This window comes from Zingiber officinale, chromosome 11B (genome assembly GCF_018446385.1).
Source record: "Zingiber officinale cultivar Zhangliang chromosome 11B, Zo_v1.1, whole genome shotgun sequence".
NCBI classification, from domain to species: domain Eukaryota; kingdom Viridiplantae; phylum Streptophyta; class Magnoliopsida; order Zingiberales; family Zingiberaceae; genus Zingiber; species Zingiber officinale.
Genome location: NC_056007.1, coordinates 788452 through 815989, shown reverse-complemented (window position 1 = coordinate 815989; position 27538 = coordinate 788452). Strand labels below are relative to the sequence as shown.

General features: G+C 42.1%; 1 protein-coding gene and 1 long non-coding RNA gene across 3 annotated transcripts in view; one reads left to right on the top strand and one right to left on the bottom strand.

Annotated features, from left to right (window-relative positions):
• The window catches only part of LOC122034334, a 31536-nt gene extending 29709 nt beyond the window's left edge, over positions 1-1827 (top strand). For both annotated transcript variants that reach the window (XR_006126686.1, XR_006126687.1), the window contains 2 exons: positions 1235-1607; positions 1688-1827. This is a non-coding gene — a long non-coding RNA (uncharacterized LOC122034334). The remainder of the gene's footprint in view (positions 1-1234; positions 1608-1687) is intronic.
• LOC122034333 (subtilisin-like protease SBT3.10) lies at positions 1074-4584 on the bottom strand. The gene is made up of 10 exons (XM_042593540.1): positions 4479-4584; positions 4300-4391; positions 4114-4211; positions 3573-3731; positions 2853-3469; positions 2689-2750; positions 2278-2544; positions 1998-2121; positions 1685-1856; positions 1074-1612 (listed from the first exon to the last, which is right to left on the bottom strand). The coding sequence occupies exons 1-10, from the start codon at positions 4566-4568 to the stop codon at positions 1074-1076; spliced, it is 2220 nt and encodes a 739-aa protein (XP_042449474.1). The 5' UTR covers positions 4569-4584.
• Positions 4585-27538: the final 22954 nt, after the last annotated feature.

The following is a 27538-nucleotide window of genomic DNA, read 5'->3' as shown; positions in this document are numbered from 1 at the left end:
ATTTGAAAAAGCAATAAGAGGACTTTGTTGAAGAATTCTAACCTCATGAGCTTCCAATCTTCCTGGCAAACTATCCAAGGACATTAGTGAAAGATTTTGTGATTCTTCAATAGCAACTACCACATGATCAAATTTGCTTGATAGACTTCACAAGATTTTCTCCACCACACTTTGAGTTTCCATGATTTCTCCATTTGATTCCATTTGATTCACAATAAAATCGGTTCGTGTGAAGTACTTTGAAACTTTTTCCTTGTCTAGCTTTCATCTCTAATTTCTCAAAATATATTTGTAGAGACTGTAAATGTACCTTTTTCACTTGGTTTTGGCTGGAATAAGTTGTTTATATAATCTCCCAAGCTCTTTGAGGACTCGATGTTTTTGAAATGCTTTCATAAACTGAAATTTCAAATGCTTGATAAATTTGAAAAAGAGTTTTTTTTATCCTTTTGCTTCTTGCTCTTCTAAATATTTCTTTGTAGTTCGGTTAATTGATCTTCTTCCTCTAGTATTCCTTCTTCAATAACACTCCATAAGTCTTGTGATTCAAGACATAACCTCATGAGAGTGCTCCAATAATCAAAATTTTCATCATTGAATCGAGGTACAAGAGAAACAAGATTGTTGGCCATAGCTTTGATACCAGATTGAAGGAAGAAGAAGAAAGCCAAGTAACTAAAGTAAGAAATTTATGGAAAAGAGAAAATTACGAAGCAAATAAGATTTATTTGTATTGGACTTGTTACAAGCTAAACATTTCATCCATATTTATACATTTTTGGATAACATGAAAATCAACAAGACACTAACCACATTAAAAGCATTAACTAATAAGATTCATGAATCCATGAAAAGGTACCATGAATCCATAAAGAGGTACTTAGCTTGAGATGAAATTAAACTTTGCTTCTTGTAGAAGTAGAAGAGACATTTGAAATCAATTTATAATTTGATTCTTAAATTTAGTTTAACCCAACAATTATTACTGAATCTCTTATAAATCCAAGAATAGGGAACTGAAGCACTTTCAATCTGGTGTATACTGAGTATACATCTTTTATCATACTTGCATATTAGGAGGTGATGGAGTAGTCTTGGATGATAACTCGAACTGCAATAGGGATTCGGACTGTGTGATTCCCACCGTCCGTCCATGTTAAGCTTCCAAAAGTGAAGTCTCCTTGCACTGCTCGAAGAGCCTTGAATGTTAACACAAAGGTTTGTGTATTCTTAGAGCCATTGAACTCCAAGATGGAAGGTTCCACAATCGTATCAACGCCCGGGGGAGACTGCACTACTGCTCGATAGACAGAATTCGTATCGCCCACATTGGTGACAGTCCTATTTACTGTCACGGAAGTTTTGAGATCGGAAATGGAGACCGACGGTAGATTCAAGTGGTACAGACGACTATCCACTAGGCCACAACTCGATACATCATTAGTGCAGTTGAAGAACTTGAAGTAATCATTTGGATCAACATCGTAAACTAGTCCAGGATCGACAGCTTTGTTGGGATCAACATGACCGCCACCGTAGTCGAAAGGATCAGCAAGTTTTCGAGGAATTCCGTCAGCTTCAATGGGAAAGCCATATGCATCCGTAGTGTAAGCTTCAAACATTGCAAAATTATATGTTTATTAGTGTCAACAATTAAGTTTGATCATAAATTTACTTAATTTACCAGTTGTTACAAGAGCAGACTTAATGGCAGCAGGTGACCATTTTGGATGGATGTTTTTGAGAAGAGCAACAATTCCAGAAACATGAGGACAAGACATGGAAGTTCCAGAATCGAAAGCGTAGCTGTCAAACATAGCAGCTAAGATATTCACTCCAGGGGCTGTGATATCCGGCTGCAGAAATGATAGAGTTTAGGTGTTTAACCATAATCATAATAATATATAGTACATCATTCATGACCATATCTGAGTTTTGAAAACAATGGTCATGAGTAGATATAGGTAGAATTATTCATCTTGAACTCAAGAACATACCTTTATCAGATCCGGGAATAGTATACTTGGTCCTCTTGAGGAGAAAGCTGCAACCCTAGTTGACATCACTCTACTACCAACAATATTGTATGCCGGTCTCACCTTGGCAACCGGAGATGCATCACTGCCAAATCCTAACTTATTGTTAGAAATGTATATAGAAACTTTCATTGTATTGTAACCAATGTTGGAGGTGTTTATAGTAATTATAGAAGGCGAGAGTAGTTGGGATGACCTCACTATTAGTTGTGTTTTTATGATTTGAGAAAAGTATGCATACCTCCTGGCGTAGGCGTTTATTTGCCAAAGAACATCATTGTCTACCAAGATGCACGAGAAGTTCTGAAAATCTTGTAAAAGGCCCAGTGGGGATCGAGCAAATATGACCCCCTTTGCATTTGCTTGTTGTAAGCTATACACTATTTGGGCGAAGATTGCATTGGCAAGTCTAGCACTAGAAACAATAGCTTCAGGAGCATTTATTGAATCATTACATACCACTATTTTCCCTTCCATATTTGTGGAATTTAGACTGTCTGTAAAGCAACTGCATCATATTACATTCAGATCATGTCAGTGTACTTAAATCCTATTGTTTGTCACAATGAAAAAACTAATTTAATCAGAATGCGCTAGGCAAGAGATTATCTGCTTCAAGCTTAGAATATTCCAAGAATCTAGCTTTAGCTACCTTAGAATAAAGAATAACTCTCTGAATCCTTCATCTTCTGATCCATAGTACAAGGACTGACCCTGCATTAATATTCAAGAGACATTTATGTGTGCACAAAACTCAAACAACCAAATTAAGCATACATCATATATAGTTTAATTAATTAAAGTATGCAATCTTACCACTATTGTTTGATTGTTTCCTAGAGTAACTTCAGTAGGAAAGGAACGGTCAATCGTGCTAGCTGCGACTGAGATCAGCCATGGAAGATCATTGTTAAGTGATTGAGGAAGAGGCCCATCATTGCCCGTCGAGAAGACCACTGTGATCCCCCTTGCCACCGCATGTAGTGTGGCAAAGTTCAAGTAAAATCGACCACCAATAGACAGTGACAAAACATCCACCCCATCGTATATGGCATCATCTACAGCCTTGAGCACATCGGCATCAGGACAACCGTTGCCTTCCCAACATGCCTTGTAAATGGCCAAACGAGCACGAGGAGCCCCACCTCGCACTGTGCCTTCGCCAAGGCCATGAAAGCTCACATTTCTCACAAGTGAGCCTGCCGCAGTGGAAGCCGTGTGTGTGCCATGACCTTGATAGTCTCGTGGTGATTGGTAGTCATCTACACTGAGATTAAGAGCTGTGATGCTTTCATTATACCATCTTGCACCAATGATCTTGAGATTGCAATGGCTGATATTGAAGCTTTGGCCTTCTTGACATGTCCCATTCCATCGAGACGGTATCGGTCCATAACCAACATCATCAAAACTCCTAGATTCAGGCCAAATGCCTATACATACATACACATAAATCAAGTAGTAAGATCAAATAACCACAAGATTAATTAATGACAAAGATATAAAAACTTAATTAGAATTCATATAATAATTTGCCTGTGTCAACTACTCCAATTATGACATCTTCACCAAAGTTGGCTCTTTGAAGAAGTCCCAAGGGGTCATTGCCTAAACCAACCCCAAGGTAGTCCCAACTCCGTGTGGTGAGCAATGACGCAGTACCACTTGGCTGTATACTCCTCACTTCCGGCAATTCTATATGAAATATTAACTTGCGTTAGTCTTATAAATCATTTCTACTATTTAATCATGTTATAAAAAGTTTATACTAGAACTTAATAAAAAATTGGAGCTTCATCAATTTTTAGCAAAGATAATGAAAATTATCACTAAACTACAAATATATAATTGCTTCTATCATAATACATGAAGATCCACCATATATATGAATGTACACGAGAGATTAGATATTGCTTCCTAGATGCAATGATCTTGACCAACAGATCCAATTAAGCATATATTTATAGCAATCTTAATTTTAGTAGTATCAATACAACACAAGTGATGTTAGAACAGCCTCAAACGAATAAGAAGTCATCATCTATTCGATATTAGCTAGCCTTTATTAGGTAATTACCTCTGATTCGAGCAGCTTGGTATTCAGTAAGCATGGCTGCAAACCCTGAGAAGCCATGCTTGTAACTATAAACAATCGAACTCAGAGCTTCTTCCTTGCTGAAATTTAAGTCAATTAACTTACGTTAACTAAAAAATTGATCATGAAGAATTAAAAATAAAATAAAATAAGATATATTACATGTACCTGCCAAGAATGGAAGATAACATGTCATGGTGGGATGCAGTCACATGATTTGGATCATCATGTTTCCTCTCTCCAAGATACACAATATAAAGCTTAAAAAAATAAATTAAAAATAAAATTTTATATTAATGAGTTTATGGCCTAATTAACAAGGAGAATTAAAATAATTAAATGGTTACCTTGCTTGAAGGTTGGCCTTGGATATGTTGAAAGGAGCTGAGAGCGAGGAGGAAACAGAGAAAGGAAGGAAGAAGAGGTTGTGAATACATTTTGATTTAATTGGTTAAGTTGGAGAAGAAGGGGCAGTGATATATATAATACTCAATTTATAATTAATTAAAATCGATTAATTATGATGTGAAGAAAAGTGCAATGTAAATTATTAAGTAATATATATTCATCAATCTCTATTCCTGACCGAGCATCTCAATTGATCAATCAACTAATCACCCTCATTTCTTAATCTGGCTGTCTATACCATTTTACAATTAGGAATTTTAATAGTCTCATGGAGACTGCACTTCTTCTTTGCCATAGGTTACAGCTGTAGATCGCGACGGCTTTAATTAGGGGGCCCAATAAATCGACTCACCAATGTGATACGTAGATAAGTCCAAGTCAACGTAGCTTCCTGCACCAAATATATAAAAGAGTAAATCTTGTTAGTCAGAATCTGGTCAGCCATAATGCATGTATATACATGCATGTAATTAATCTATACATATGATATTACTAAAATGCCCTTGTATATTCATACATACATAAATTTTAGCTGGTCAAATTCTGATCATTTAGTATTATCCTATATAAAATACATTAAAAAAACCGCAACTCATCTTTTTAATATATTGTTTCATGAATTACACAAGGAAAGTCTTAAATATTAATCATAATCCAGCATAGTTGATGATGGTAATAAATAATATTAATCCTAATTATTTTAGGATGTCAATGTTGGGATTATAAGATTATAAATATAATTTAATATTAAAAATATATGAAAAACATGAAAAAAATATCATTAGATATGAGGTCTTTAATAGAGTCTAACCAATTGATGTTCAATTACTATCGTGTGGAATTTTCTTTGTGCCATCGATGACTTGACTGCTACATGCAACTGCATATGTCTCATTGCTTATGCATAGTCTCTTATTTCAAGAACACTACAATAATATTATAATAATTCAATTAGTTGGGATCCACTAAAACTGTCGAATATATCTTGTCTGACAAGATTATAATAATGTCACCGTATTTTATTAGGGATGAGTAGTTAATTCATTAAATCGCTCAATCCGTTTACATCGATTCGAATTGAATCGGAAAAAAAAAAATCTATCGAATATATATGATCAGATGTAGGATTCTGATATTATATTATCTGATCTAGTAGGGTCGGATAGTTTTTTATCCCAATAATTGAACCAACTCAATCCACGATCATTTCTACTTGTAGCAACTACTGTCAATAAACTGTTATACGTTGTAACAGCTACTGTCGATAAGCAACTTCACGTTGTAGTAGCTATTTTTCGATTAGCTGCTACAACGTGTAATGAGTAATATCTATTATCATTTTAAAATATTTTATTTTTTTATTGTATTTATATTTATATTTTATATTTCATTAGATATAGGGTCGGATATCCAAACAACTAACAACCCATCGGATATTTGATACATAAAAATTGTCGAATATAAGGTCAGATATAGATCATGATATTATATTATCTGATTTAGTAAGGTCGAATAATTTTTTACTTTATAATCAAATCAATTCGATCCATGATCACCATTATATTTTACCATCCTCATTATTCATGCATAGATAGATACTTATTGGTGCCATTACAATCAAGTTTGACAAGCAGCCCCAGCATTTTGGTTCTCCAATTTATATCTCATGAAATTCTCTCTACGTGCAAAGATAGATATTTATTGGTGCCATTAGGGTCGGATATCCAAACAACTAACAACCCATCAGATATTTGATACATAAAAATTGTCGAATATAGGGTCAGATATAGATCATGATATTATATTATCTGATTTAGTAAGGTCGAATAACTTTTTACTCTAATAATCAAATCAATTCGATCCATGATCACCATTATATTTTACCATCCTCATTATTCATGCATAGATAGATACTTTTTGGTGCCATTACAATCAAGTTTGACAAGCAGTCCCAGCATTTTGGTTCTCCAATTTATATCTCATGAAATTCTCTCTACGTGCATAGATAGATATTTATTGGTGCCATTAGGACATCTGTAGTGGGAGGTTTATAGCATACAATTTATAATATATATAAACCTCTCAATATAAACCTCTCTCCCACTATAAAAGTGGGGTTTATAGTTCTTTTTATAAATCTGTATTAAAATCTTAGGACTAGGTTTATAAAAAAAATAGTGGAGAGAGAATAGAGAGATGATTTAAAAAGATGTGGAGTTTTTAAAAGAGAGAGGTTTTATGATAATAAAGAGTGATTTTTAAAAAAAGTCAAGTTTTTAACTTTGATGTGATAATAATGTAATAGAGTATAAGCCTCTTTAAAAGATTTATCATTACGGATGCCCTTACAATCAAGTTTGACAATCAGTGCCAGCATTTTGGTTCTCCAATTTATATCTCGTGGAATTCTCTCTACGTGCCATCGATGACTTGACTGTTACAATCACAATCAATTGCATCTCATTGCTTATTCATACTCATCCTTTCAATATATGGTTTCAGAAATTACACAAGGAACTTGTTAAATATTAGTCAATGGTCATCATCTAGAATGATGAAGGGAATAAACAATATTAATCCTAATTAATTTGGGATGATAATAGTTAGTGACCCATAATTGAGCATTTGTGGATAATTAATCCATTTAAATCTGGTTTCAATATTAAAATTTCAAATACTTATGAATATTTAAATAAATTATAGAATAATAAATACATAATTCATAAATACTGCAAATGCTCATCGATTAAATCTTATATATATGCTTGTATATTTACTAATTTAAAATTTTAAAATCCTTATTAATGTCTTAATGATTAGTCATATTACTGTGGACCCAATCAACTTTGTCTAGTTGCTCATTGTTGTAGTCGTCTTTGAATTGGTTTAGTTAGTTGATCATGTCTGAAATTGAGAAAGATGATGCACTAGTCAGATGGTATCGATGTTGGTCAAGAGAAGACTTCAAGTAGGAAGAAGATGGTGCCGAGTGATCCTACGTGTCCAAAAGGAACGTAGAAGGAAGAAAACGTTAACAACCAGACCAGGGAGGAGTCCCCATTTCCCAACGCATGCACTCCAACATTAAGTTAGGCGAGTGGAAGGGAAAAAATGAAATGCAATGAATAATAGAAATGAACGGTGAGCTCCCAGTGCCTAGCGTTGCATACCTACTCCTTTATGAGGAAACCCCTTATATAGTGCTAGTTTTCCTCTGTACATGAATATCAACGCATTTCTTAAAAAAGACTAGCTATTCTGACATTCTGACAACTTTCCGATGATAAACCCACCATTTCTGTGCTTTGCAGGATAAAATCTTCCGCCTTACAGCTTACACAGGGAATATCCCCTTGGTTCTCTGACAACAATTATACAAAATGTCAAAAAGGAACATTAGGCGTCGTTGAGCTGATAGATTATTAATAAGCTTTAATAGTAGGTCGGCCGAGTCCCCTATAATGTCCAGTCGGGCCTCATTCTCGGACGGGGTTAGATCAGCTAAGGAATGTTGAATATTTTGAGGACTCAATCTCCTTGAGAACTCGATCGGCTCTGAATTGAATTACGATGGCTCGAGATTCCATTGAGCTAGGGGGACTCGGGATCCGATTGGACAAAAGGTCTGATCGGCTGGACTACTCGATCGAGCCATGTAAAATATGCAACAAATTTGAAAGTCGTCGCAAAACTCTAATATTTTGCCAAAATAATTACGTAAACTGATCCTGTCGAGAATCTGAGAAGATGAAATTGCCGGTGATGTGGCTGGAATGTTGACCACATCTCCATGCACTGGAGGAGGAGGAGGGTATGTCGAGCTGTCTCCTATATTGACCGAGTCGTCATAAAGCTTCCAGTCAATGCTACCTGTAAACAGGGTCCGGGTATCCCCGATCCCTGACACCCCGATGATCGAGGTAAATCCCACAAATATATAAAGAGCAGGATAATAGTTAAATAATGAAATGAACGGAGAGTAAGTACGATGGCGTACCCTGCCCCAGGGGGCGTCCTCTAGTAGACCGATGAGCTAGTCGTAATGCTGATTGAGTCATCGTGACCCGGAAGAGTGAATAAATGTGAGCCGGATGAGGAGCTGGGTCCGATGGCGACATCACGGAGCTAAATGTGGCATGAATCCGGATGGTGACACGTAGCCAAAATACAGTAGTGGCATGAAGGTCGAATCGTAATAACAGCTCACAGGCCGGATAATATCAATAGCTCACAATCATAATAGTGGTGCGAAGAGCGAAACACAGTAGCTCGATGGCCAGAACACAATACCCAGGGCAGAACATAAATCATGGAGGCAGAGTGCAATAGCAGTGGCCCGAAGGCCGAATCAGAGGTGGCTCGAGCACCGGATCAAATTCGGAAGTGTATGACAGATCAGGATCGAGGACTGAACAGGTGTCGCGAACGTGGCAGCGACGCTGGATGGTCGGATTTGGCGATAGGGGTGCCAATAGCAGCGTTGGCGCTGTGCGACCGACTAAGGCTGTGGGTCGGTCGGTGGCTGTCGCAAGAGGTGGCATCGGAGGGCGGCAACAACCACTAGAGGTGGCGCCAAAGCACAACAGCGATGATGTCGTCTGCGATGTGGAAGGTGAATGTAGCCGACGACGTCTGTAGGGTGAGGAGGTCGGGGGCATCCTGACGGCGGTGGTGGCTAGTCGCTACGGCGGAGAGGTCGCCAATGCGCGACTGTGGATGCCAAAAAAGAGGGGAGCGAGGTGGTCGGCTGTGTCGCGAAGGATGTTGTCGCGGAGTGCGCCGGCGACGCCCTCGATGCTAGAGTGAGTCGAGGGTGGCCGGTGACGGCACTGAAGGGCGGCTATCAAAAGGTCGTGGACCAAGGAGACTAGTCATGTGAGAGGGGAGGTTGTGCAATGATGGTGGCAGCCCGCGCAAGAAGAAGAAAAGAGATGGCCAGCCAGGAAGATGGATGGCGCCGAAGGCAGCCAGCGGCCAACATGCGACAAGGGAGTTGGCGATGTTTTTCTCTAACTGTGTTCCTGTGGCGGCGGCCTTTTGCGCCGAAGAAAAAATGCCCCCCTCTCCACGCGATGCATAGTAGCCCATAAACACCAAAAGCCTTCTCCTATCAAAAGGCCGAAATACCCCTTTTATTCTCCATAATTCCCCTTGGGCCCCATAAATATATCCGCATCACAAGCCTCTCCTTCAAATCTAGTCGAATGAGGCGCGAGTCTGACTCACTAGATAGTATGTTGCAAAGGCTGAATCGCTCCCGAGTACAAAGTCGGATTGCTAGGTTCGTCATGTATATGTCAAGCTCATATCTATGACGATGTCGATCGACCAACAGAAGCAGTGTCAAAGTGACAAGAGCAATGCCGATCGAACAACGATAGTGATGATGAGCGAGCAGTAAAAAATAGCACTGCCTGATTTTCGAATGACACGGGTACCGACAGAGCAATGAGCGATGCCAAGTAGGCGACCGAGTGAAAGCCAAGTGGTGTCGAGCATACGAATGCTAAACAGGCAATCAGGCAACTGCCAAGTTGGCAACTGAACGGATGCAGAGAGGATGCAAAGCAAATGACTGGCCTGTTGCCGCGCATCCCCCATGAATCGAACAAGCACATAGCCCGTGAGATCAACGGCGTGAAGAAGCAAGAGTCATGGTCCGAGTGGGCATAGAGCCTGAGAATTGAACGGCAGCATAGCTCGTGAGATCGAAGACGCACGAAAGCAAAAGTCATGAGTTGAACGGGCATAGAGCACAACAATTGAACGAGAGCATAGCCCGGGAAATCGAAGGTGCACAAAAGTGAAAGTCGTGAGCTAAGCGGGCGCAGAGCCAATGAGGTACTCTGTTCCAAAACCCGTGGGGATACTCTTGTTTGAGACCATTGGAGATAGCTCGACCCTGAATGGGGGAGATGAATACTCTGATAAACTGGTCCAAGAACCGTGAAGACCGCTTGACCCCGAATGGGGGAGATAAGGAATCTGATAAGCTAGTCTGAGACTAATGAAGATTGTGTTGGTGCAACCTTAGGTCAAGGTTGACCTGGTTGACCCGACTCGAGTTGACTTGACTCGAGTTGTATTTTGATGTTTGACTTGGGAAGATTGTTGAGGCAACCGTAGGTCAAGATTGACCTAGTTGAGTTGCATGTTGATGTTTGACACTCGTGAGAGAGTTCTATTCTTGATATGGGACAAGAATAGATGTTTGGGAGATTATTGGTGCAACCGTAGGTCAAGGTTGACCTGGTTGACCTGATTCGGGAAAAGTCCAAGTATGAAGACTTGGCACGGAAAAGTCCAAGCAGGGAGCTTGGCACTGGAAAAGTCCAAGTATGGAGACTTGGCACTGGAAAAGTCCAAGCAGGGAGCTTGGCACGCGAAAAGTCCAAGTATGGAGACTTGGCACGGGGAAAGTCCAAACAGGGAGTTTGGCACGGGGAAAAGTCCTGGTGAGTGAAGCCAGGCAGTCGGGAAATCCTGGTGAGTGAATCCAGGTGAAAATCCTAGTGAGTGAAGCTAGGTGAAGGTGAAAGTCCTGGTGAGTGAAGCCAGGCATTCGGGGAAATCCTGGTGAGTGAAGCCAGGTGAAAATCCTAGTGAGTGAAGCTAGGTGAATGAGAAAGTCCTAACTGGGATGTTAGGCAGTGTGGAAAGTCCTGGTGAGTGAAGCCGGGCAAGGGAAAATCCAGATCGATCAAGGGTGATCGGACGTCTGGTGTTGAGAAGTCCAAGTGAGTGAAGCTTGGCATATGGAGTCGGAGAGGGCTCGGTAGCTCGTTCTCCGAACTAGGTTAGAGAGGGCACTCTAGACCGAGGAGTTGGATCGGTCTGGTGACCGATCCAGTGATACTGCGTTTGCCCTGATCGGTCTGGTGACCGATCGGTTGACCAAAAATTGACTCACCGACTTCTGACTGGTCAACAAATCGGTGATCTTAAGGAATCGACCGACCGATCCATTTATCGGTCGATCGAACGTAGGTGATAAATATGAAACACAGGCGAGAAGCTGATTTCATCCAAAACCCTTCTCCAATTTCATCTCTCTCATTCTCATTGCTTCCTATAGCCTACCTCGGACTCGGATCATGCCTCGATATGATTTAGAAGTCTCTACTTTTCATTTATGATAAAGTTTATTTATCTTTTTCTTTTATTCTTGTAGCTAAAAACTTTATAAACGTGCCCAAAAAGAGGCTAGCTTCTCTAACCCCAACCAGGACTTTGTTTTGCTCGCCTCCGAAGCTTCGCGTGAGCTTCCAGTCGTCGACGAGCTGCTGCGTTTGGGTTGTGAAGTTGCCGCTTCACCTCCACTTGACAAGAAAGCAAGCAATTGGTAGAGTGCTATTGTATTCATATTGTATTGCTTTCTTACTGTTCTTGTACTCTTTGTTTGCTAAAGTTTTGGCGAGGTTTCTCCACCCACAAGGAGTATATTGTATTAGCTGGTTTTGGGCTCATCCACCGACGGATTGACTGGGCTCGTCCACCTCACGGACACGCCGAGGAGTAGGAGTATCATCTCCAACCTCGTTACATCGACGCGTTGAGGTTTGATCTTCTTGTTTTCGCTTCCTTGTTTATTTCCACCGCGCTAACGAATTGTAGGAAGAAACGCGATCGATTTGGGGGCTATTCACACCCCTCTCTAGCCGAGATCAGGATCCTAACAAGTGGTATCGGAGCGAGGCCGCTCTTCGACGGATCAACACCCGGGAGCACGGGCTAGAGATGGATCTATGGAGAAGATGTCACGATTCAACCCTTCTACGAGTCTCACGACAACTTCACATATTGGAAGGTAAGGATGATGTATTTTCTTAGGACTAATATGTTAAATTGGTTTTGTGTACAAGAAGGGTTTTCCCCACCGATGGATGAGGAAGGAAAACCTATCAAGAAGAAGGAGTGGACGAAAGAGCAAATCCACCAATCCACAATCAACGACGAGGTAACGAAAATTCTTGAATTTTCATTACCTAGTGATATCTTGCATAAGATAGGTAGATACAAAGATGCCAAGGAATTGTGGAACAACTTGGCAAAGTTCCATGAGGAGAGCTCAAATTCAAGCCATGAAGAGGAGCTAAGTGAGCCAAGTAGCTCACATCATGGAGGGAGCGAATTGGGAGTTGAGGGCTACTCAACATCCAAGGAAGAAGAGGAGGAGAGTTCCTCTTGTTCAAGTTCGGAGCAAGAAGAAGAAGCTTCTACCTCCGGAAGGGATGAGGAAGAGAGCTCACAACCATCCCCAAACCTAGGTAACTCAAGCAATTCAATTTCAAATAAGTTACATATAATATGCTTTGAGTGTAGGGAGTGTGGACATTACAAGAGCAAATGTCCAAAGAGAGTTAGGAAGACTCCACCGGCACCAAAGGTCAAGGAAGCCGGAGTCCCAACACGCAAAGGCAAGAAGCACGTGGTGTGCTTTCAATGCAAGCAACGGGGACACTATAGGAGCCAATGTCCGAAGGGGAGGAAACCTCGCAAGGACAAGAAACCGGGCACATCGATAGGGGGAGCTAAGGCAAACCCTAAGGTATCCTCTAAGGTTCATTTTTGCAATTCTAATAAAATGCATGCTAGGAGTTTTATTGCAATTGCAAATATTGATAAGCATGTTAACTCTAGGAACCAATACATGTGCTTAGGAGCTAAACATGTTAGCCTAGATAAGGAAAACATTAGAAATACCAACCCTAGGACTAAAACACCTAAGGTTAAGGAAAATCTAGGTAGAAACCCTAAATCAACTAGACACATGCCTAGGAATGCCTCAAAGAAAAATGACAAATCAAAAATTGAGGTATTAGAGAAGGAGAATCAAGTCTTGAGGTCAAGACTTGATACTTTGGAAAAGGCTCTTAAGAACTTGGAGAAGTCATCTCTAGGGTTTAAGGGTCAAATTTCAAAGCCCAAGGACAAGAAAGGTTTGGGTCACAAACCTAAGTCCCAATTGGTCAAGCCCACTTACCATAATGTTCCATTCGATTATGGAACAAAACCTAGGGCTAGGAAGACCACTACCAAGGTCACAAGGGGAGTCACCCCTATAGTTGATCTTGATGAGACCCAAATGACCAAGGCTTTAAAGCCTAAGAGGGTCATTAGGAGGGTTGCTAGGGAAGTCATCCCTAGTGAATATTTAGTGAACCCAATGAGCTCTAATAGGTATTGGGTTCCTAGGAGCATCTTCTCTATCCCATAGATGGGCTAGAGAGTGTCAACTCCAATTAGAAGGGTAGTTAACCCAACTTTGAGGAAATTGACACTCAAGGAGCATTTTCAAGGTTTTTGGGAACCTTTGAAAATGAAAGGGGATAATCTTTATCATTCACTCCTTGGAAGAGTAAAGTGTGCCAAAGTGAGAATATTTTAATCTTATTTGGCACAATTTAAGGAAACCTAGAGAAATACCATAATTGGGATTTTGGTTTTCTCTTAGGGATATATGGGCAATCTAGGGTTAGATTTTAAGTTAGCTAAGGCTAAGGATACTTAGATAGGGAATTTAGGTATTTCATTTGTGCTAACTTACCATGATTGGTTGCCATATGCCATGTCATGACATCATATTTAATTTAATTATCATTTGAAATGTCATGATAATGCTTAGGTTATCTATATGTCATGTGTTAGTTTAGTTTCAAACTTTATGCCATGACATCATGACATTGGCACATGTTTTCATTTATGATATCATTTATGCCATGTCATCATCTCTTGCATTAATAATCAATGAATTTGATTTAAGGATAAAAACACATTTTGATATTGAGATCAAAGTGTAGTTTAGCAAATGCATGAGAACTTAGTCTAAGATAACCTAAACCCATATCTCACATCAAAATTGACTTGAATGTGTTTGATATACTTTAGATGTGTGTGAGATATTAGGATCATGAGTTAGGATCAAGGTGCATTGTTCTTGTACCTAGATGACCCTAATTCAAGAAATGGAGGATCATAGGGAAAGCTTGTGTACAAGTCATGTACATTTAGCCCTAAGATTATGGTCCTAAATTCAAATGGTTTTAAAAGCATTTTAAAATTGATTTGAAAAACCTTGATGAAGCTTTCCTAGTGATAGCATTCATCATTGAAGATTGTGATACAAAATTGACTTAACTTTGAACTATTTCAAAGTTTTCAAATTTTGTATCAAGATTTGAAAATGGAAACTATTTTCATAGAAAATTATTTTTCCGTGATAGTATATGTTATGAGGAATGTTTCCTCAAAATTTCACATTTTTTCGAATTTTCTGGAATTTTCTAGGAGTTTCTGAATTTCGAGAAGGAAATTTCAGAAATCTGCCTATCAGAGTCTGGATCGGTCTGGGGACCGATCCAGGTAAGTCCTGATCGGTCTGCGGACCGATCCAGTGAAGCATGGATCGGTCTGCAGACCGATCCAGTAGGTTCCAGTAGCACGGGTGCGATCTGGTGAAGGCCTGATCGGTCTGGGGACCGATCCAGTGAAGTCTGATAGCGTGCCAATGTGCTGAAATTCGACTGCATGTCTGAAATTTCGGCTGACAGTTGGTTTTTAGATTTCTAAAGGTTTGGAACTCACAAAGACATTGTTGGTGCAATGGTCAAGGGGGAGTTGACCTTTAGGGGGAGTTCTACCTAATTGTCAAGGGGGAGTTGACTTTTAGGGGGAGTTTTTACTCCTTAAGACTTTTGAGGATTAGTGATATGGGATTATCACTAAGTTGATTGTTGAGCTTAGTATCAAGGGGAAAATAAGAGTTTCAATGAAAGGTATGGGACTTTCATCAGGAAGAAACTCTTGACCTTGATACCCTCCTTTTTCTTTTTGATGTGTGTCAAAAAGGGGAGAGTGCTCATTGGAGAATTATTGTAGAACTCAAGCTAGGTTATCGGGTTAACCTAAGCTAGGGGAAGAATGTCAAGGAATGTTCGAGGAAGAACATTGGAATACTTTTTGATGTGTGTCAAAAAGGGGGAGAATTATTGGAGAACCCAAGTTAGGTTATCGGGTTAACCTAAGGGGAGAATGTCCAGAGAATGTTCAAGGAAAGAACATTGGACATTGGAAGATGGTTGGAAAACCTAAGTTAGGTTATCGGGTTAACCTAACTTGATTATGGTTTTGTCAAACATCAAAAAGGGGGAGATTGTTGGTGCAACCTTAGGTCAAGGTTGACCTGGTTGACCCGACTCGAGTTGACTTGACTCGAGTTGTATTTTGATGTTTGACTTGGGAAGATTGTTGAGGCAACCGTAGGTCAAGATTGACCTAGTTGAGTTGCATGTTGATGTTTGACACTCGTGAGAGAGTTCTATTCTTGATATGGGACAAGAATAGATGTTTGGGAGATTATTGGTGCAACCGTAGGTCAAGGTTGACCTGGTTGACCTGATTCGGGAAAAGTCCAAGTATGAAGACTTGGCACGGAAAAGTCCAAGCAGGAGCTTGGCATGGAAAAGTCCAAGCAGGAGCTTGGCACGAAAAGTCCAAGTATGGAGACTTGGACGGGAAAGTCCAAACAGGGAGTTTGGCACGGGGAAAAGTCCCGGTGAGTGAAGCAGATGGAAATCTGGTGAGTGAATCCAGTGAAAATCCTAGTGAGTGAAGCTAGGTGAAGGTGAAAGTCCCGTGAGTGAAGCCAGGCATTCGGGGTGAGTGAAGCAGGTGAAAATCCTAGTGAGTGAAGCTAGGTGAATGAGAAAGTCCTAACTGGGATGTTAGGCAGTGTGAAAGTCCCGGTGAGTGAAGCCAGGCGGAAAATCCTGGTGAGTGAAGCCGGGCAAGGTGTTGAGAAGTCCAAGTGAGTGAAGCTTGGCATATGGAGTCGGAGAGGGCTCGGTAGCTCGTTCTCCGAACTAGGTTAGAGAGGGCACTCTAAACCTAGGAGTTGGATCGGTCTGCAGACCGATCCGCAGATCGATCAGATCTTCCCTCGATCGGTCCGGTGACCGATCGTAATTAGATCGCGGCTCATCGACAGTAATCGATCGGTCCGAGACCGATCATGAGGCAACGAGAAGAGAAACCGTGGATCGGTCCGCCGACCGATCCATTTGCGATCGGAGGTTGGCGTCTGTGAAGAGATCGCGGAAGGGAGAAGGGAGTTCGATCGGTCTATGGACCGATCAGAGAGGGATGGTCCACGGACCGATCAGGGCTTGATCGCGACACCTGATCGGTCCGGGACCGATCAGTGACAAGCAAGCTTCACGCTAGGCCGATCGGGCGATCAGTGTTCTAGCCGTTGCGATGCAACGGCTAGTTTCTTCGCTGTTTCTTCTTCGCAGGTATAAAGGGGCTGAGGGCTTCTACAGGGATTCTTCTTCCTTGCTACTAGAACTTTTGTTCTTCTGCTGCTGAAGTTTCTGCTTCAACTGAGCTTTGATTGAGCTCGCCTCCGAAGCTTCGCGTGAGCTTCCAGTCGTCGACGAGCTGCTGCGTTTGGGTTGTGAAGTTGCTGCTTCACCTCCAGTCGACAAGAAAGCAAGCAATTGGTAGAGTGCTATTGTATTCATATTGTATTGCTTCTCTTACTGTTCTTGTACTCTTTGTTTGCTGTTGCAAACGTTTGTGGCGAGGTTTCTCCACCCACAAGGAGTATATTGTATTAGCCGGTTTTCCGGGGGCTCATCCACCGACGGATTGACTGGGCTCTTCCACCTCACGGACACGCCGAGGAGTAGGAGTATCATCTCCGAACCTCGTTACATCGACGCGTTGAGGTTTGATCTTCTTGTTTTCGTTTCCTTGTTTATTTTTCCGCTGCGCTAACGAATTGTAGGAAGAAACGCGATCGATTTGGGGCGGCTATTCACACCCCCCTCTCTAGCCGAGTACGAAGGATCCTAACAGATTGCTCGACCCTGAACGGGGGAGATAAGAGATCTGATAAGCTAGTCTGAGACCAATGGAGATTGCTCAACCCTGAACGGGGAAGATAAGGAATCCGATAAGCTAGTCCAAGACCAGTGAAGATTGCTTGACCCGAACGGGGGAGATAAGGAAACCGATAAGCTGGTCTGAAACCAATGGAGATTGCTCAATCACGAACGAGGGAGATAAGGAATCCGATAAGCTGGTCCGAGACCAGTAAAGATCTCTCGAGCCTGAACGGGGGAGATAAGGAATTTGATAAGCTGGTCCGAGACCAATGGAGATAATGTTGGAACCCTAAGGTTGTTTTTGTTGTGATCAACCAAGTTAAGTTAGGTCCTGTTATGTTCTGATCCATGTGTCTAAGTGTGTAGGAGCTTAGGAGCACAGGAAGTCGAGCGGAAGATGCAGCTAGCGAGAAGGACGACATAGGAGAGAGCTGACGGGCTCGGTGTGTCTGAGGGACGAGGTGCTGCGGAAGAGTACACCGACAGACAAGAAGGACGTGCGCGGTGGTCCGAGGGACGAGAAACCTGGGAGGAAGGCTGCTCAAGGAGAAAGCTGAAATTGAGTTCAGGTGAACTTTATTTCGGTTGGCCGAAATCACCCAGGCGATCGGAGCAGCGGGAGAGCTAGAGTGGAGCTATGGAGCTGCTAGAGGCGCCTTCAACTCCTATTGAAGGCGTCTCCACGACCTTTAGGCAGAAGACACCTTCAATGGCTGAAGGCGCCTTCAACCAGCCATGGAAGGCGCCTTTGACTAGGCAATTCTGGCCATTGCGGAAAAGGATAAAGTTTTATCCTTTGCCTCGCTAGAGACGCCTTCCAACCCTATGGAAGGCGCCTTCAGCCCGAGGATAAGTTTTTCCAGGAGCTATAAAATGACCCCTGGACCTAGGAAAGATATAACAACTTGTATATTCATTTCCTAGCAATAGTCTGAGCTATTAACGAGTGTAAGAGGCTTCCTCGCTTTCGTCGAAGGAGACTTTTTAAGAGCTGTCATTTATCTTGGATTAATAACTAGCTAGGTTGTAACCAAGTAAATTTTGGTGTCTCCTTCTTTAGTTTCTTATTGTTTAATTTTATTTGCTATTGCTGCTAACCTGAGTTGAAAGATCGAGAAGATATTTAGTTTTTTTGTTTTAGGCAACTCAATCCTCTCCAGTCGGCCTACCCGGACTAACAAGTGGTATCAGAGCGAGGTTCGCTTTAAGAGGACTAACCGCCAAATGAAGTACATGAGATGACCGGACCAATCATCTATACCCACCAAAGTTTGAGGGGGGAGTTCCGAGCTGGAAAAAGGGAATGGAGGTATTCTTCAAAACATACTTCGATTTATTATTAATAATGGAATTTGGTTTTGAAGCACTAAAGGGTAAGGAAAAGTTTCAATGGACGAAGAAGGAACAAGACAACTTCGTGGCAAACGGCAAGGCAGAGTTTCATCTGCTAAGCGTTTTTCCGTCACAAGAAGTCAACCGGATCAGAGCCTACAAGTCCGCAAAAGAACTCTGGGAGAAATTCTTGGAACTACACGAAGGAACCTTAGAGGTGAAACTAGCGAGACGGGGCCTACTTCGCAACCAGCTCAGCAACCTTTAATTTGAAGAAGATGAGACCATTGCACACCTTCACTCGAGGATTAAGGAGCTCATCACCAGACTTTCAAATCTCAGAGAAAATGTAAGCAATCGAGATTCACTAAGGTATGCTCTTAATGCATTCCCTAGCAATATAAAATGGGAATCATTAGTAGATGCTTACTATATCTCTAAGGATTTAGAATCTGTTACCTTAGAAGTGTTATTTTCAACTTTGAAGTCCATGAATCAAGATGTGCAGATACAAAGAAGGAGTCGAAGCACGACATTGCCCTTAAGGAAAAGATGGACGAACAAGATTCAGAGTCCTCTCTTGATGACAATGAAACGGTAATGATGGTAAGACAGTTTAAGAAATTTTTTAAAACTAGAAAATCTAATCATCTGCAAGGTAGAAAGAAAAGGACAATCAGATACTACCACTGCAATGAAGAAGGGCATGTAAAAGACAACTGCCCTAAATTGAAGAAAAAGAACAAAAGCAAAGACAAGAAGCCCGTCTAAACGAACAAACACAAGACCCTTAAAGCGACTTGGGATGAAACATCGTCCGAATCGGAGGTTGAAGCCTTTTCTGGACTTGCGTTGATAGCAAGTCATCAAGAAGATGAACATAAAGAAAGCTCGTCCGAAATGAGCATCGAGAGCATCGATGAAGGGGGAGCTACATCAGAATAAAGCAACAGTTCGGGGGAGCTACATGTTGGTGCAGGAAGCATCCGACGATCAAAACAATATTTTGATTATGAAAAAGGGTTCAAGTTAAGTTGTTTTGTTATCTAACGTGTGCGAATGAGGTTGCAGAAAAGTCCTAACTACGGTTAGGCAGGTGGAAAATCCTTGGGGATGGTAACCCTAGGTCCTAGGGGGTGGTAACCCTAAATGAAGGAAAACCCTAAGGGGCGGTAACCTTAGGTCCTAGGGGGTAGTAACCCTAGGTGGAGGAGAAATCCTAGGGGGGTAACCTTAGGTCCTAGGGGGTGGTAACCCTAGGTGGAGGAGAAATCCTAAGGGAGGGTAACCTTAGGTCCTAGGGGATGGTAACCCTAGGTGGAGAAAAACCCTAGGGGGCGGTAACCCTAGGTCCTAGGGGTGGTAACCCTAGGTCCTAGGCGTGGTAACCCTACGCAGAAAGTCCAGTTGATCTGGAGGATCGAACTAGCATCAGGTAATCTCTCCTGAGGGGAGTAGGTGAGGACGCGTTCCCCGCGGAGGGAACAGTAGGCGTCGGTTTGACGTAGGGTTTCCGGTAGGAAATCTGAAGTCAGAATTGAACCACTTGAAGGCTGTCAAACATTTTATTTATTATATTTATTATGTGCTAACTTTGTCTTGCAGGATATATGGTTGTTTTGTAGACTAACACATCTTGCAGGGACGAAGGAGACACTTTTGTCTCGGATGAACAGTACCCGAGGCGTCATTCATAGAGTTTGGAGGCGTCTCAGGTGCAAGGCAGAAGCTGGCTGCATAGTGGGCTCGGAGGCACCCTCAAGGGAACCTGAGGCGCCCTGGACGCTGGCTTAAAGGCACCTCAGTGGTTGATGAAGGCGCCTCCAGGCGGATAAGAGGCAGCGACCCGAAGACTTATCGCAGCGCAGGAAGCGGGATGAGTTTTGAGGTTTAAGGTGCCTCCATGGGCATTGGAGGCGCCCTCAACGTCCAATAAAAGGGCATCTCGAGGCAGCAGCAAGACAATCACCTTCCAAGAAATCCTTACGCAACCAGCTGCTAACGAGAAGTTCCGACGAAGCTATAACTTGGAGCCGACGACCCGGAGCCCTGATTCTACTATTTCTTGTTTGTCGTTGGTAAATTTTACTACTGTTGATTGTATTTCATTTGTAAACATTTTAACGATATTATAGTTGTTGCCCAACGTAAACGCTCAACGAGCGTGGGCCTTGGAGTAGGAGTCACCACAGGCTTCGAACCAAGTAAATACCTTGCGTTTGCGTTGTGTTCTTTTACATTTCCGCTGCTTTAATTCTTGATCATTTAACGAATCCGAAACGCGTGAAAGCCACGAGCGCTATTCACCCCCCCTCCCCTCTAGTGCGGTCTCAATCCAACACTACAGATGACAAGATCAACAAGGTAAGTCAGGTATGATCTCTCCCACCTGACAAGTTGTTTAAATTTTTAAAATTATTAACTAAAGATTGTTGCAAACTTGAAAATGAAAACAAAGAATTAAAAATAATTTTAGCAAAATCTTGTTTGTTAGAAGATTTTGAAAAATTAAAAATTAAAAATGATAAATTGAGGACACAAGTTGAAAACTTGAAAAATCATACATGTTCAACTGTTCAAACTCAAAATTTTAAAAGACTAAGCTGGTACCTTAGATTTCACAAGGGTCAAATCAGAAAAATATCCAAAAATTATGTACCCCTAAAATTCTTGATTAATCCTGTAGGAAGAAACCTATATTAAGTTTCAAAAACTTGTATAAATTAAAAGTAAAATTAGACTTAGGGCTTTCAGATAGAAGATTAAATATTTGAATTCTTTAAGAGACTTTGTCTAAAAGTGGTTGATGATCCAATAACCAAGAAAGTCTAGTGTATCGTCATAGCTTGGAAGTTAATTACTAAATTGAATATTTAATTGAAAAACTAATAAGCATGAAATAGTTAATTAAATTAATGCTTTCAATCTTTGTCAATTTCATAACTTAGATTTTTTAAAAAAAAACTTAGAGTTTCTAAAAATATTGACGTTGAATTTTTTTTAACAAAATTATTTTCAAAATTTTGTGAAAATCTTGATAAGTTTTTTGGGAAAATCTGAATTTTTTCTGAAAATTTACCCTTAGATTTTTTTTGATACCCTAATTTTTATGTGATCAAAGGGGGGAGAAGGAAAGATTAAGTCTAGGAGGAGGTAGCAGTTAAATTTTAAAGTCAAATTAAATTTGAAAATCTTTTTGTACTTTATTGCATAATTGCAATTTTATTATCTTGGTATTACAATTTTATTATCTTTACTTTATGGTTGATTTACCATAACTTAACTTGGGTTGCTCACATCACAAAAAGGGGGAGATTGTTGGAACCCCAAGGTTATTTTTGATGTGATCAACCAAGTTAGGTTAGGTCCTGTTATATTCTGATCCCTGTGTCTAAGTGTGCAGGAGCTTAGGAGCACAGGAAGTCGAGCGAAAAACACAGCTAGCGAGAAGGATGGCACGGGAGAGAGCCAACGGGATCAATGCGTCTGAGGGACGAGATGCTACGAAAGAGTACACCGACGGACGAGAAGGATGCGGGCGACGACCCGAGTGACAAGAAGCTGGAGAGGAAGGCTGCTCGAGGAGAAGGTCGAAATTGGGTTCAGGTGAGCCTTATTTCGATTGGCCGAAATCACCCACGCGATCGGAGCAACGGAAGAGCTAGAGTGGAGCTATGGAGCTACTAGAGGCACCCTGTTGAAGGCGCCTCCGCGACCTTTAGGCAGAAGGTGCCTTCAACTAGCCATGGGCTATGGAAGGCACCTTCAACCAGGCAATTCTGGCCGTTGCAGAAAAGGATAAAGTTTTATGTTTTACCTCGCTGGAGGTGCCTTCAGCCTGAGGATAAGTTTTTCTAGGGCTATAAAAAAACCCCTGGACCTAGGAAAGATATAACAACTTATATATTCATTTCCTAGCAATAGTCTGAATTATTAACGAGTGTAAGAGGCTTCTCCGCCTTCACCGAATGAGACTTTTTAAGAACTTTCATTTGTCTTGGATTAACAACCAGTTAGGTTGTAACCAAGTAAATTCTGGTGTCTCTTTCTTTAGTTTCTTATTATTTAATTTTATTTACTATTGCTGCTAACCTGAGTTGAAAGATCGAGAAGATGTTTAGTTTTTCTGTTTCAGGCAACTCAACCCTCTTCAGTCGGCCTACCCAGACCAATAGATAGCTCGACCTTGAACGGGGAAGATAAGAGATCTGATAAGCTGGTCTGAGACCAATGGAGATTGCTCAACCCCGAACAGGGGAGATAAGGAATCCGATAAGCTGGTCCGAGACTAGTGAAGATCGCTCGACCCCGGACGGGGGAGATAAGGAATCTGATATGCTGGTCCACAACCAGTGAAGACTACTCCACCCCAAAGGGGGGAGATGGACGCTTTGATAAGCTGATTCGCGACCAGTGAAGACTGCTCGACCCCGAACGGAGAAGATGAATACTCTGATAAGCTGGTCCAAAACTAGTGAAGATGACTCGACCCCAAACGGGGGAGAGATACATCAATAAGCTGGTCCAAGACCAATAGAGATGACTCGACCCCGAACGGGGGAGATAGATACATTAATAAGCTGGTCTGAGACCAGTGGAGATGACTCAATCCCGAACGGGAGAGATAGATACATCAATAAGCTAGTCTGAGACTCGACCCTGAACGGGGGAGATAGATACATCAATAAACTGGTCCGAGACTAGTGGAGATGGCGTAAACATGGATTTATAGTTGTCGCTCGACTTCAAGACCCCGTGGGTCTAATATAACTCAAACCTGGCTGATTAGCACGGGAATCTCTGACTCGAGAGTTTATAGTCACCGCTCGACTTCTAGAGCCCATGGCTCTAATATAATTCAAACCCGGTCGATCGACACGGGAGTCTCTGACTCGAGGGTTTATAGTCGCCGCTAGACTTCTAGAGCCCGTGGCTCTAATATAACTCAAACCCAGCTGATCAGCACGGGAGCCTCTGATTCGAGGGTTTATAGTCGCCGCTCGACTTCTAGAGCCCATGGCTCTAATATAACTCAAACCCGGCTGATCGGCATGGGAGTCTCTGACTCGAGGGTTTATAGTCGTCGCTCGACTTCTAGAGCCTGTGGCTACAATATAACTCAAACTCGGCCGATCGGCACAGGAGTCTTTGACTGGAGGGTTTATAGTCGCCGCTCGACTTCTAGAGCCCATGGCTCTAATATAACTCAAACCCGGTCAATCAGCATGGGAGTCTCTAACTCGAGGGTTTATAATCGCCGCTCAAGTTCTAGAGCCCATGGCTCTAATATAACTCAAACTCGGCCGATCGGCACGAGAGTCTCTGACTCGAAGGTTTATAGTCGCCGCTCGACTTCTAGAGCCCATGACTCTAATATAACTCAAACCCGGTCGATCGACACGGGAGTCTCTAACTCGAGGGTTTATAGCCGTCGCTCGACTTCTAAAGTCCGTGGCTCTAATATAACTCAAACTCGGCTAATCGGCATGGGAGTCTCTGACTTGAGGGTTTATAGTCACCGCTCTACTTCTAGAGCCCGTGGCTCTAATATAACACAAACCCGGTCGATCGACACCAGAATCTCTAACTCGATTTTATAGTCATATTGGACTTTTAGTCTATGATCAAAGAGCTAGGTCCCAAGATCCTGATCAGAGAGTTGTACCACTAGCGTTTGATTGGGGAGCTGTGGCAGATCTTATGACCGAAGGAGAAAATATAATCGAAAAACGGACTTGTCGACCAGCTGAGAATCTGACTCAGTTCCTCGACTCCCAAATACCCGTGGAGTGAAGAGAATATGATATGTTCGTCGAAAACCACTAGATCATGATGATGGCAGAGTTTTTCGGCGTCGTCCATCTTCACATTCCAGATCAAGCGTAGTTCCTACAGACGGTGCCAATATGATCCTGTCGAGAATCTGAGAAGACAAAACTGCCGGTGATGTGGCTGGAATGTTGACCGCATCTTCATGCCCCGGACGAGGAGGGTATGCTGAGTTGTCTCCTATGTTGACCAAGTCATCATAATGCCTCCAGTCAATACTACCTGTAAACAGGGTCCGGGTTTCCCCAGTTCCTGACACCTCGATACTCGAGGAAGATCCCACGAACATGTAAGGAGCAAGATAATAGTTAAATAATGAACTGAACGGAGAGTAAGTATGATGACATACCCTGGCCCAGGGGCGCACCCTATAGTAGACCGATGAGCTTGTCATAATGCTGATTGAGTCGTTGTGACCCGAAAGAGTGGATAAATGTGAGCCGAATAAGGAGTTGGGTCTGATGGTGACATCACGGAGCTGAATACAGCATGAATCTAGATGGTGACACGTAGCGAGAATACAGCAATGGCACAAAGGTCGGATCGAATTAACGGATCATAGGTCGGATAATATCAACAGCTCACAATCATAATAGTGGTGCGAAGAGTGAAACATAGCAGCTTGATGGTCGGAACACAGCACACAAGGCAGAACACAGATCATGGAGGTAGAGTGCAATAGCAGTGGCCCGAAGGCCGAATCAACGGTGGCTCGAGCACCGGATCAGCGCCGAAACCATACGCTGACATGGATCGAATATTGGATCAGCGTCGAAAGTGTATGATAGCGCGGATCGAGGACTGAACAGGTGCTGTGAATGTGGCAGTGGCGCTGGATGGTCGAATTTGGCGATAGGGGTGCCAACAACAACGATGGCGCTGTGCGACCGACTAAGGCTGTGGGTCGGCAGGTGGCTATCGCTGGAGGTGGCATCGGAGGGCGGCAACAACCACTAGAGGTGACACTGGAGCACAATAGCGATGATGTCGTCTGCGATGCAGAAGGCGAATACAGCATATGAAGGTCACGGTAGAGTGAGAAATTGCGTAGCTGATGTGCGTAGATTATATATACTTTTATGCATATTTTGACGCATATCTACTTGATTTCATTAGCACAATCTATGTTTATTGCACTCTATTTCATTATAATGTCATACTTCCATTATATTATGTTTGTAGATATGCTCTTTGCATATTTTGATTGACAAGACGCATATTGGAGTGAAAATGAAGTAAAAACACACACGGGAGCAACTCCGGAAGAAATCAAGCTTGGGCCATGTAGGGCACATGACCGTGTAGCCATACTGAAGTAAATCATGCCACGACCGTGTGATCCACACGGCCATGCCAATCTCCCCGTGGCCAGGCAGCACATGGCTGTGCCAACAATCCAAAGGCAAAGAAGGCCACGGCCGTGTGAATCCACACGACCGTGTGACTTTGACAGAGAAGAAGAAGGCCACAACCGTGTGAGCCACATGGCCGTGTGACTCACCCCGAGAGGAAGCCGGATGAGGCCATGTGGATTTCACATGGCCGTGTGACGGAGAACACGGGATTGTGCCACACCAAAACAAAGCTGTGCTGAATTCTGGGCAGATTGCAGACCGATCGTAAAATGACTATAACTTTGCGCTCGGTTGGAGTTTTGGGCTGATCTTTATACTAAAATATAGCTAAATTCAAGATCTACAACTTTTCCTCAGATCCAATAGAGAGATAGCATTGTATACCTGTGCTAAATGGCACGGTCGTGCTTCCCAACCGCGGGTTAATCTGGACCTCCGGCCAAACTACAGACCAAACTTTGAACAACCATAACATTCGGCTCGGTTGGATCCATGGCTCGATCCAAGTATCAGATTGCAGATAATTTCAAGAGATACAACTTTGGTTCAGGGTGAATCATGAGAAAACCTGGTTTAATTGGTGAACAATCTGGTTTACCGAACCCCTATAATCCTGATTTTTCTGGGCAGTTTGGAGGAGGTATAAAAGAGTCAAGAACCTTGACTCATCTTGGGTTTGGGACTTCGTCCCTCTCCTTGGGGGAAGAATTTTCCCCTTAGGGGAAAATCCTAGAGCTTCATTCACCTCCATCGCTTGACGATCCGTCCATCTCCAGAGCAAGGAGGCATCCCCAAGACATCGGAAACATCGGTAAACATCTCTTCTTCTCCTTCTTCTCACATCTAGGGTTGTAAGTATGCTTTACTTTATGTTTTGGGGTTGTTCTTCCTTTGCAATGGAGTAGATCTCCTTTCTAGGATTAGGGAGTATTTGTGATTTGATGGAGATGTAAAACTATGTTGATTTGTCATGTTTCTATTCAATGACTTGTTAATGCCTTGTTCATGTTTGATGAAGTGTGTATGTGAAGCTTTTATATATATATATATATATATATATATATATATATATATATATATATAAAATTCATCAAATGGTTGTGCAGAATTGTTAATCCCATATGGGGATACCCTAGATCATATGACCGAGGGCGCTAGTGACAGGCTGCCCCGCTAACGGATGTCTAGGATATCATCACCTTGAAAGGAGAAACAAATCTCCAAAAGGAAGTAGGGGATCGGGCATAATCACTATTTCTATTTCTATGTTATTATGTGTCAGTGTATTTATGTATTGTATGACCGAGGAGCGTTAGTGGCAGGCTGCCCCGCTAACGGACTTCATAGGAATCACTTCTATTTAGTAGCATAGGACATGGAGTAGGAGATCATGCCGACTTATCCACTACAGGGCGAGAGTCGGTAATGCATCTAACTTCCTACAAGAGCATGAACATAGAGGATAGGAACTGAGTAATTTATGTAACATCGTCTAGCATCACAAGGAAACCAAAATCCTAGAATCGCACCTCAAACCATCTCTCACATCCTCTTAGCTCAGCCACTCTCAAAATCCACCATCTCTTCTCTCTTCTC

What these genes read in the sequence shown, in the direction of transcription:
- LOC122034333 (XM_042593540.1), bottom strand. Translation starts at nt 4,568, where the DNA reads ATGTATTCACAACCTCTTCTTCCTTCCTTTCTCTGTTTCCTCCTCGCT. An exon ending in TTATCTTCCATTCTTGGCAG is followed by an intron (nt 4,212 to 4,299) that starts GTACATGTAATA and finishes CTTAAATTTCAG; the next exon opens with CAAGGAAGAAGCTCTGAGTT. An exon ending in GAGTTATTCTTTATTCTAAG is followed by an intron (nt 2,545 to 2,688) that starts GTAGCTAAAGCT and finishes AATATGATGCAG; the next exon opens with TTGCTTTACAGACAGTCTAA.